This window comes from Rhagoletis zephyria, unplaced genomic scaffold, assembly GCF_001687245.7.
Source record: "Rhagoletis zephyria isolate East Lansing unplaced genomic scaffold, Rhagoletis_zephyria_1.1 Rzeph_scaffold_15667, whole genome shotgun sequence".
Lineage (NCBI taxonomy): Eukaryota > Metazoa > Arthropoda > Insecta > Diptera > Tephritidae > Rhagoletis > Rhagoletis zephyria.
Genome location: NW_016172733.1, coordinates 1 through 12,721, shown reverse-complemented (window position 1 = coordinate 12,721; position 12,721 = coordinate 1). Strand labels below are relative to the sequence as shown.

At 35.1% G+C, this 12,721-nt stretch overlaps 1 protein-coding gene across 1 annotated transcript; it reads left to right on the top strand.

Annotated features, from left to right (window-relative positions):
* The first annotated feature begins 6,787 nt into the window (after window positions 1-6,787).
* Window positions 6,788-12,205, top strand: LOC108379137 (aminopeptidase N-like). The gene is made up of 5 exons (XM_017635460.1): window positions 6,788-7,385; window positions 7,453-7,608; window positions 7,679-9,092; window positions 11,104-11,624; window positions 11,757-12,205. The coding sequence occupies exons 1-5, from the start codon at window positions 6,835-6,837 to the stop codon at window positions 11,998-12,000; spliced, it is 2,886 nt and encodes a 961-aa protein (XP_017490949.1). The 5' UTR covers window positions 6,788-6,834; the 3' UTR covers window positions 12,001-12,205.
* Window positions 12,206-12,721: the final 516 nt, after the last annotated feature.

Below are 12,721 nucleotides of genomic sequence, written 5' to 3'. Positions count from 1 at the left end.
GAACATAGCCCCCATACCTTAAGGTAAGACGTATTCTACGTCAAAACGATTGAAATTTTGAAGAAAATTTGGTCATTCTAAAAATTTTTGTACAAAGTTTGAAACTAGGATTTACGTATATGGCTTTTTTAATAGAATTAACTACATTTTTGTAAAAAATAGTTAAAACTAAATAATAAAAAAAAAAAATAATAGTCAAAACATGTCAATATGTGGGAGTCTTATAGTTATGCTAAGCACTATATTATATATGTAAATAGGCTACCAATATTATTTTCTAAATTTTAGTTGCAGAACATACATTAAAATTGTTTGTCATGGGCATTAAATTATATTGGAAATAAATGTGGCCTTTAATCGGATATGTATGTATGTATGTACTTTGCCCATCCCCCATAACCTTATAACGAACGGCCTTTTAAGTAAAAAAAACAAACTGAGTGCGAAACAAGTGAAATTTCATAGCAAAAATAATATTGATGCGCCTAAAAGATGCAACAATTTCTATTTTCAAGTTACATACCTGATGACAGTACGAATGGCAATTATACTAGGAAGGTTTTAGTTTTTTAAACTATAATTTTATTGCTCATCTTTGCCCTTAACCTTCTCCTTATAATCATACTGATTCTTATCTTGATCCTTATCCTTATCCTTATCCTTATCCTTATCCTTATCCTTATCCTTATCCTTATTGTTATTTTTTTCCTTTATCCCCCATCTTCATTGTCAGATTTATCTTCACCTAAATCATCATCTTCATCTTCATCTTCATCTCCATCATAATCTTTATCTTCTTATTCTTCATCATCTTCCTCTACATCCTCATTTTCATCGTCTTCTCTTATTTATATCTTCACATTTATCTTTGGCTTTGTGGTTGCGATGTGTTTGACTGCATATATCTCTGCCGTTATCCTTACACTTATCATTCTCTTTGCCTTTTTCTATATACTTGTCTTTGTCTCTCTCCACCCCCCTATAGCGTTCAACGTAGCCGCTTGTTTTTGTAACCTGACATACATATATGATACTTTTACAAACCACATTAACCATGGCGTTAAATATTCGACTCGAGAGCCGCCCACTGTTAAAAAAAACTGTTTTCATTTTTAGATATTTCCCGTTCCAGGGATCGAACCTATGTAGGTAGTAACCACCTCTAACCAGCGGTTGCCTTAACACCTCCAATCACATGCAGGTTAATCCAATTTTTTATACATCTTCAGCTAGGGATTCTAGGCATTTTGGGTACTAGACCATTTTTATTAAAGATCCCATTAAATGTGTGTACTTAGTTGGTGTATTCGAAACTATTTTTCTCAAAATTTTCTCAGTACAAACGAAAAGGCTCAGCTGAAGGGAATACCCCCTTTTCCAAGAAAAAATGCAAGTAATTTATATATACTTAGTTGTAAATATATGTATATGTGTTGAAATGTGTTTGTATTTCACCGCACTCAAGGGCAATTAAAAAGTCAAGCCAGCTCGATAATCCATAAATAATTTTTCTGCGAATTTCTGATCACAAATACTAAAAGATCTTGACTTTTCACACTTAGGCATTTCAAATATCGTATATTTACAAATAATAATTATAGTGATAAAATAAAAAATATAAAAAATGACATGCCAATCATTTTACATCTTTTTATAGCCATACCATTTAAACAAAACACATAATTCTTATAGGCAAATTAACTACAGCATTGAAGTAAATATCATAGGTACTTATATGTATGTATGTATATGAAAATAATTGCCAACAAAATTAGACCTTATCCGATTTACATGCGATACTTAAGTAGTATATTTTCGCATTACCAAAAACAAAAAAAAAACGTGTTTGTGGAAAGATTTTACACCTTCATTTTCGAAATTATTTGATTAAATTGTAAGGGAATTGAGTAATTGGCATAGAATCTCTCTAATAAATTTAAGCAAATGCTCGTAAATATTAAAGCGGCAGAACATAAAGCTAAAATTTTTTACGTATTTACTTTGTAATATCGAATAAAATAAAAAAAGCGTTAAATTATTTTACTGTTTGTTAAAATTACTAGTTTTGGTTATAAATTTAGAAGTTAATAGCTGGCAGCCTTTTGTAACTGTCAATGCGGCAGCACTGACTGGGCTGGGCGACTTAATTGTTTTTTAACAAATTTTGAATTATACAGACCTCTATGAACTTAAACATATATTTTGATAACTAAGAAGATTTCCACAATGTTCAAATTAAAGAATAGGTCTAAAACAAATGTCAGATAGAAACAAAATGTTTTGTTAATCTAAAGAAAAAATCACCAATTCAAAATAGATTTGCTCTCTTTTATTTATGGAGTAAACAACTTTTTGTTGGTATTTTTGGAAAACGCGAACAGGTTAATTAGCTTCCTTTTTCAATTTTTGTGTACACGTTTACGGTATTTTTTTTTTCTTATAATTTGTTTACGTGAATTGATTCAAACAATTTGCTGTGTAGCTTTGAGTAAAACAAATTTCGTATGCATAGCCAACGGCACTAAAGTTTCATTGAACGCGTGCAAAAAGGGTAATAATGTAAACAAAAAAACTTGTACATATTACAACAAAAAAAAAAGTTCATTCGACAAGCTAAACAAAATGTAAAACAAAACGTCAGAAATTGTCGGAAAACTAAACAAAAAAATTTAGCTAATTTATGTTTTCGTATTTACTTATGAATGTACGTACGTGTATGTGTTTTGTATAAAAGTCAAGAAATTAATCAGCGAAAACGTTTACACCTTGCAAAGCAGGTAGTGCCGCAGCGTAAACCGTAAATGGTTTCATTGGCCCAGACCTCGATGCGTGACATGCATTCGAAATGATTTCACCAATCTTCGAACTGGCAACTCTGACAGAGTCATTGTTCCTACTGATTATTTTTTTTTTTTATGAATGACCAATCCGAGGCTCTTATTCGTTCAAGACGGCAAAATTTTGTTAGTAGATCTTTTTTGTTTTTAATATACATATTTTTGTTCTAATTATTATTTTGTTCTTTTGTCGGCTAACCGAGCTAATCTAGTATTATATGTATGTATGCATTTATGTATGCGCATTGGTATGCGTCGAGGTTAGCACTGGTTTGACGGACTGCTCTTAGTTAAGCCGCCATTGTGATGCTCAGGAAAAAATTTCCGTGTCCCAACATATCTTTAAATCATTCGATCGCTTAATGAAATTTTCCACAATCTGTTTAAGCTCTTCAGCGTGATAGCATTCGCACAGGAAGTGCTGAATTGGTTATACCCCTTCCCTTCCCTGCAGCTCCATCAGGAATCTTTATATGGTCCCCACACTTGCGGTCATATGGCCAGCGGTTTAGTGTTCCATTAATATTCCAGTGGAATGCTTCATCATTTCCTTGAATACATATGTCCTGGGTTTATCCCCAACCCAGTAGGCCGCCAGGTAGTCCCAATTATAAATAGTTTCCACCTCACTTTTCATCTGCGGAGCATAACAGCTTCCATGACTATTATTCTATAATATAATCCATATACACAAATCAAAGTTTCACACTTTATAAAAAGAACATAAAAATTGTCAAAAAACTTTCAACTTTTATTAAGGATTTCTAGAAAATTTTCGATTACGCAGTTTTATAACCCATTCAATTTTATTCTAATGCAGTGCAAGTTTAAACCGACTAAAAAATTGATTTATTCGACAAGTGCAATTTAATATTTTAAAATTATATTTTTAACGGTCTCCCGCATTTTATTTCATAAGAATTAATGCTTATCTGAAAAAAAAATGCAAAACTCCGTCACACAAAAAAAATCTCAAAAGTCAACGGAAATTGTCAGCCGTTTGAAACTTGCAATTGAATGACCTACATAACTGCATACTCGAAAGTTTATGCAAATTCTGAATAAGAAGTTGAACATTTCGATACAAATATTTTGAATTTTTGTGAACTTTCTATAAAGTGTGAAACTTTGATTTAAATGGTTTATATTATAGAATGATATTTTCATAGAAAACACAGGTACACAAAAAAAAAAACGATGAAAGGTTCCTTTGACCAAACCTAGTCTGTTATATGTTTTTGGGGTCGCTGAACACGAATCTGAAGTGCGTTTTGCTCCATCATGTCTTGTTTTTTTTCTAACCTCAAAAAACATCTCGGATTTTACGTGATCTAGACGTGATGGACCAAAACGGACTTCAGATTCGTGTTTAGCGAGCCCAAAAACATTTCATAGACTAGCTTTGGTCAAAGGAACCTTTCATCGATTTTTTTTTGTGGACCTGTGTAATTAATGCAAATAAAATGCATTAAAATAATTGTGAATATTATATTAGAACCAGGTGTACACTTTCATTTGCCGCCTAGTGTATGTACACTTGAATAGATTTATACACTTAACATCTCATCTAAAATGCAATATATTTATATACATATGTATGTACATATGTATTAGATGTGTATGTATAGAATCCATAGTATGGGTATTCCCACTCTGCAGGCTCTAAAGTCAGCCATTAGCCCTTGCCAACACTCAATATAAATTGATTACCACAATTTGTAAAAGGCTTTGCAACTTGCAAATTATTCTAAATTACTGCCATTTGCCAATATCACAGCATTTCCTTGGTTTTATTGAATTCTAATATACTTAACAGCTTTGCACTTACTTTAATCTTATTCGCATTTGTTTTTATTTGCAATACTATGTGTATATATGTTGTATAGTTTGCCTACTAACTAAAGCCGCGGAGTTGTGTATTAACTTTTGCATGCTCACACAATTTTTTCAATAAGATAANGTGTACATATGTTTATCTTGTATAGTTTGCCTACTAACTAAAGCCGCGGAGTTGTGTATAAACTTTTGCATATACACAATTTTTTCAATAAGATAATTTTTTTTTTATTGACTTTTAAAATGGGTCATGAAATTTCGATTTCTCCTTTCACTATCTAATTTACAGTCGCTAATTTAGAAACGAACATTTTATTTATTAAAATTAAATCACTTTCGTTGTTTTGGACATTCGGTGTATTTTTACATACATAAATACATGCATATGCTAATACTAATTTACGCATGAAACTGCGGGAAGTCAGAACCAGATTTGGTAATTTTTTAAACAAACGAAAACAAACAAACAAAAAATTTTAATACAAAACGTATACATATGTATCGCTCATTTGCTTCAATAGTGTCATAACTCAAAAAAGCAAGGCTTGGGGCTTAAAAAAATGGCTTTAGAGTTTTGAATTTAAATATCGTTACTATAGTATGGAAAGGGGTACGCCTCATATCGTCATTGAAATACAAAAAGTCGCAACTAACTAAAATTTTTTATTGCATAAATAATAGTTTTCCAAATATCTCGAGAACGGGGCGAAGAAAAAATTTCAAAAAAATCACACATACATACATCAAAATTCTCTACGAAAAGAAATATTTTAAAATTTTTTTTCTTGAAAAATTTTTCACATACAAATTTTTTTGAAAAAAAATTTAGTTTTTGAAAATATGCCATCTCGAAAAAAATTAAAAAAAAATCACAATGGTAGCTCTGAGCATTGCGCAATATTTAAGTGTAGTATTATGGGGTGCGCTCTAGAATAATTTGAGTTATGGTTTTTTTTACACCGAAATTTAAAGTTTTTTAATTTTTTTCTGGAGTTTTTTTGAGTATAATAAAGTGCAAGATTTAAGCTACTGCAAAATTGCGTTGATTTGTAATTTTTTTATGCTGACGGCTTTTTGCACTTTTTTCTTATGGAAGGAAATGCGCAAAACCGTTTTCAAAGAAAATTAAAAAAAAAAAAATTACGTCAGCTTTGCAATCGCTTAAAACTTGCACTTTATTATACTAGAATTTAATGGGCTACAAAACTGCATACTCGAAAAAATTCGAAAAAAAAATTAAAAATTTGTAAATATGTAATGTGCTCATTTAACTCAACTTCGGTGTAAAAAAAAATCATAACTCAAATTTTTGTAGAGTGCACCCAAGGTACATTGAACAGGTAGTATCAGTAGAGCAGCTGATTTGATTTATTTTCAAATTATTTGGTCTCGAAAATGTCAAATATTTTTAATTTTTTCTCACAAAAATTCTGAATTGTTAAAATCCATTTGCATGTGAAACCTTTTCCCATACAAAACAAGCGATTGAGTAGCAGCTTTTGGAACGTTCGCCCAACTCGGCAGCACGACCGCTGATTACTGGGCCTTGCAAAGGATGGATCAATGCTTCGAGAAGCAAACAAATTTACTAGGAAAGAAAGTTGGATCAATTTTAATTTTTTCCAATTTAAATTTTTTATTTTTTATAATTTTTTTGTATTTCACATGGCACGCTTTGATTTAGAAGAAAAAATTCAGAACAGTTTTTGACACTTTCGATACCAGAAGCAACAACAAAATACACGCAAATGTTGTTTTTGCTCTACTGATACTACCTGTTTAATGTGCCTTGAGTGCACCCCATAATACTACACTTCGATACTCGAAGCTACCATTGGGATTTTTTAAATTTTTTTTTTTTGGTTGGTTTTTGCCTGGTTGGCATTATATATATTATTGTCATAATGCTGCTTATTTTTGACTCCAGATCTTCCAGTTACTGACGCATTTGAATTTACGTAAGTAGGTATATTTGTAGTCGTCGCGCAACTGTAGCACGTTCTTTGTTTCGAACAATAGAGAACTCTACGCAGGGTATAAAATCATACATATATCGAATGAAGTTCATTTATTTAACAAAATTTATTTTGTATACAAATAGTGAAGAGCAGTTGATTTACGAAAGTAATTATGTATATTTTTTAGCAAACGCACTTTCAGAATGACATCTCTGCGCTGTTATCTCTCCGCCACTTTGGTCTTTATGGCTATTGCTTGCTCAGTACCCGCCTTCGCCGACACAAACAATGCGGAATTGGTGCCGGAAAAGCCAGCAGTGCCAACACCAGTGCAACTCGCTGCCAGCAGCTACAATCATTTTCGTCTACCCAGATCGATCAAACCACAAAAATACACGCTGCACGTGATCACACATCTCGAGAATCCGGAAAATCTTACCTTTGTCGGTGAGGTTGCAATGCATTTGATAGCATTGGAGGATACAAGCAACATCACGCTACACGCGCTGAATCTTACTATCAACAGCAACGAAATAATATTACGTAATCTACGCGCCAAGGAAACCGAACAGAAGAATTGTGTGCGTGGCACCGAGGTGAATGCCTACCATGACTACTATATTATGCACTTGTGCGAACCGTTGCGTAGGGGTGAAGAATACATACTCACCATGCCGTTTTCGAGCATTTTGAATTTGAACTTGCGTGGCTACTATCGCAGTTCGTATGTGGATCGTGGCAGTAACGAAACGAGGTATGTGGAGAGAGGGATGAGGTGTTTCATTTGATTGAACTTATATAAAACGTATTTCCACTTTCAGATGGCTTGCGGTTACACAATTTGAACCGGCGTCGGCGCGTCTCGCCTTTCCGTGCTTCGATGAGCCCGATTATAAGGCGAAATTTGTTGTTATACTCGGACATAATAAGAGGTATACAGCATTGAGTAATATGCCGCTGAAGGAGACACGCGCCATGTAAGCAAGTCAAATGTTTAATTCCAAAAACTGATTTTTATTCAAATATTTCTTTCCTCCTTCCTTTTAGGGCCGACAAAAAGGACTGGGTGTGGAGCGAGTTCGAAGAGTCGGTGCCCATGTCAACCTACTTGGTCGCCTACAGTGTCAATGACTTCGCATATGTAAACTCCGAAACTAGCTTGAAGAACAAAGTACAGTTCCGCACCTGGGCACGTCCGGATGCCATCGACCAGTGCACTTATGCTGCCGAAGTCGGACCAAAAGTGTTGCAGTACTACGAAGATATCTTCAACATAAAATTCCCATTGGACAAAATCGATGAGATTGCTATACCAGATTTTAGTGCCGGCGCTATGGAGAATTGGGGCCTTGTCACCTATCGTGAAACTGCATTACTCTATGCCGAGAATGTTTCCTCTTTGGAAAGCAAGCAGCGTGTCGCTTCTGTCATTGCACACGAACTGGCCCATCAATGGTTTGGCAATTTGGTGACAATGAAATGGTGGCAAGATTTGTGGTTGAATGAAGGTTTCGCTACCTATGTCGCCAGTTTGGGTATCGAGCATATCAATCCGGAATGGCGTGGTTTGGAAAAGGAGTCCGTCGACAACACCTTAGCTATCTTCAAGTTGGACGCACTCAAGAGCAGTCATCCGATTTCACAGGAAATTAATCACACCAACAAAATCGCCGAAATCTTTGACTCGATTTCCTACAAAAAGGGTTCAACTGTGCTCCGCATGATGCACCTCTTCCTTGGCGATGACGCTTTCCGCTCCGGTCTGCATTACTATCTCAAGAAACACGCTTACGGCAATGCAGAGCAAGACGATCTCTGGTCGGCGCTTACTGAGGCTGCGCATAAATTCCGCACACTCCCGAAATCTTTCGACATTAAAACCATCATGGATTCGTGGACATTGCAAACCGGTTATCCGATCATTACAGTGACACGCGATTACGAACGCAATCTGGCTAAAGTGACGCAGATACGTTACTTGCTTGACACAGTCGCTTCACGTAATGCCGAACGCAGCTGTTGGTGGGTGCCATTGAGCTACACCAGTCAAACGGAGACTGAATTCAACGCTACTGCACCGAAAAATTGGCTGCAGTGTAGCGAATTGCAAGAACCGTTGACTAAAACACTCAAAGATATGCCCAACCAGAATGAATGGATTCTTTTCAATGTTCAAATGTCGGGTCTGTACAAAGTGAAGTATGACGAACGCAATTGGAATATGCTGATTGAAACTTTGACCAGCGAGAATTACAATAAGATCCACGTGATCAATCGCGCGCATCTCATCGACGATGCTTTGACTTTGGCCTGGACCGGCGATCAGGATTACGATATCGCTATGCGTTTGATTGAATATTTAGTGCGCGAACGTGAGTATATACCGTGGAAGGCTGCTTTGGACAATTTGCGGGATGTCAACAGAATTTTGCGTCAAACTCCAGAGTATGAGTACTTTAAGGTGAGTGAGCTGGGTTTTATGTAGAGAAGGGTTTGTAATTTGTGGGATTGTAAGTTTTTCTCTAACATTTCGGAATGCTGCTATGTTAAAACGAACACGTTTCGCCAAATGGAAATGCGCTTCCATAGATTTTCTTTAATGTAAGTAAAAAATAGTATCTAAATGTAAGGAGCTCCCAAATTGGTCCGACCTATTTACAATGGCTTGAGGCATTTCATGCCATCTGCCTATCCGAAACTTGAGTCATATTCCGAGCGAAATAACAATTGCGTAGGTAGTTTTCATAAATAGCTATAGATGAAATAGCCTAGCCAGTGTAGTCAAGAGGCTCCAAAAGTGGATCACCACTTCTAAGAAAAGTGAGGACTAGAAGAATTTGCTAAACTTCTGTTTGAGGACAGAGTTATCCTTTTAGAAATGAGTGTCACGTACGTAAATAATTACGCAAACATACAGGAAGCTGGACTAGAAGAGAAATTGAGAACCTTTTTAGAAAATCTTTCGCCAGGAAAAAAATCAGCGTTTAAGGAGATCCAGGAGCATGTGGGAAGTGTAACAACGGTAGTGTTTCAAGTTTGTGGCGATCGCTACGCTTTCACTTATTTCAAGCTCTTGGAACTTTGCATTTGGAGACGAAGATATAATGAATCAGTAAAAATTAGGGGATGCTAGATTTGTCTTATTATTGATTGTGCGATGGGTTTGGGACACGCCACGTGAAAACCCTTCCAGCGAAGACTAATAGCAAAGCCTCGGATGCAAGATTTTACTTATCTTATTTTTTATTTCGATAGAAATTTTATGCCAGAAGCTAGAGTCACAGCGACCTGAGAGAAATTCTGTATTCACAGAGTCCCTAATAAGCTGCCTTGAAAAAAAAATTTCGCCTAGGACATCGGAATTAAATTAGAAGGTCTTTAAATTTGTTAAAAAAAAAAACTTGTTAAAAATTTTATGACAATCGATGAAGTTTAACAGCGCCCACCTCTAAGTGGGTCAATCCATGTCAAATCCACCAATGATTGGAATCGAACATTTTTTATTTGGATACATTTTGGTCAGAAATTCGTTTTACGAATAAGGAAAAAGAAAAAAATCTATCGAATGTTTAAAATTTCACAATTTCCCTGATTTTGCAATTTTACTTTCTGATATCATTTTAAAGATGATATTTGGGGCTATACAAAAAAAAAAGTTTATTTAAAATTCGAAAAAACGAGTTTTTAAATTTTGAAAATCGTAGAACTTATAAAAATGTTTGGATTTTTTTTTATACAGTACTTGTCTTTGTTAAAGATATGAATTTCTGAATTTTGAAAAGATATTGCATCCTCTATATTAAAAATAAGTTTTAATGTAATAAAAGTTGTTTAACATAATTTTATTAAGAGTTTACACAAAAAAAATATTTTTCAAAGCTAAAAAATTCATATCTTAAAAAACACCCTGAAAATTCAGCTTCTATTAAGATACATTTTTGTTCACGATTTTTTTTTTTATTTCGCGTTCTGTTAAATTTTTTATTTTTCGAATTTTAATTTTTTACATAGTCCCAAATACCACCTTTAAAATAAGACTATGAACATTTTTTTTAACTAAATATAATAGTTTTTGAGGTATTCAAACGTAAACTTACAATCGTCTTTCGAACTTCATACATATAAATACCCCTTCAACGACTTTTATCGCAGCTCCCGCAGTCTTGTACTTCCTCGTGTGCTGAGCCGATCTAGGTTTTCCGAGTACTTATTCACCAGAATTTTGGCACTATTTGAAATATATTTAGACAAGTGTGATTACGTTGGACCAACGCTACGGAGACCAACTCATGAATGACTAGAATGTCAGTCCGGTCAGTTAGATCAAAAAAAATTTTAGGTTAGAAATCAGAAAAGGCCACAGTTCTAAATGTATCGATTTAATTATTTAATATATTTAAAAAAAAACAGCTGAAAACGAATATTATAAACTCATTTTTACTTCCTCCGCAAAAAAACAAATGCAATTCTAGAAATACATGCGCAAAATACTCTCCCCCATTTACATTTATCTCGGAGGCTTGAATGCGACCACTGAAGCCAACACCGCACCGCACACCATACTCCACAAAGAACTCATCGCCAGCTGGGCCTGCCGCTTTGAAGTTGAAGACTGTATACCAAGCGCACAGCATTATTTCAAGCAATGGCGCGCCGTGCCTAATCCGGATGAATACAATCCAGTACCGAAAGATCTGCGCTCGGTCGTCTACTGTACGTCCATACGTCATGGCAACGAAGAGGATTGGCAATTCCTTTGGGCACGCTATAAGAATTCCAATGTAGCAGCTGAGAAGCGTACCATCATTTCGGCATTGGGTTGCTCACGCGAAATTTGGTTACTGCAACGTTATCTGGAATGGGCGTTCGACAGCGACAAACATATACGCCGACAAGATTCCACCTTTGCTTTCGGTGCTGTGGCGCGTGGAGAAGTTGGCTTCCATTTAGCGCGAGACTATTTAATTAACAACATTGAGTTCCTGCATGAATAGTAAGTGTTGATGGAGTAAATTTCCAATAGCAGGGCAATACTTTATTCNTGCATGAATAGTAAGTGTTGATGGAGTAAATTTCCAATAGCAGGGCAATATTTTATTCTTACCTCTCTCACTGAAATATTTAGCTATGAACCCAACGGTTCGGAGCTTCGTCGTCTATTTTCTCCTATCGCCAGCCAAATGAGTAGCCAACGTGAATACGAGACGATGCGTCATTTCTGCGATGAAAACAAACAGCTCCTACGCAAGGTCGAACAGGGTGTACAACAGGCTTTGGAGACGATCAAGATCAATGCTCAGTGGAAGGAACGCAACTACAATGAGATCTCGCGTCGTTTGCGCAGTCGTTTAACGACAGATGAATTCTAAGCTTATTGGCTAGCTTAAAAGTAGTTATAAATACATACATTCATACATTTAAATACGTTTAAGTTATTGGGGACTTCTTTTCGAAAGCCTTTATGGCATTATCCATTTTATTCGATACGCTGGAACCAGCTCATGAGATTTGAAGAAGATTGAATTTGTGGAATGATATTAAAGTAAATAAAATTTAAAATTTTTCGGCAATGGACGAAAAGGAATTTTATTAAAAGCTATTGTGTATTAATCGGTTTTATATCGGCGCTCGAGATGTAAGCTACATTTCTGCATCGAAAAGAAAAGTTAGAAAANGTAGCCGCTCCACCAATCCCTAAAAAACTTAGCCAAGAAATCTGTTGAAAATATTTGAAATCGGGCAATAACCACGCCCACCTGCCATATAACGGTAATTTACAGAAACAAGGAAACTGCGATAAATCAGTAACTACTGAAGCTAATTGACTCAAAATCGATCAATTACAATAACCATTTAGCACAAATTATTATACATTTTTGGATAATGGGCGTGGCGCCGCCCACTGACTGTAACTGATTCATCTATTTCTACCAAACTTAATAACCTTAGTTCAAGGAAGAAATTCGTTGAAATTTATTCATATCGGACTAAAATTACACCCATTTTCCGTATAACGGTAAACTTCAGACATTCGAAAACTCCGATTTTGCAGTAACTGAGGACGCTAATTTACTCCAAGTTAATAGTTAC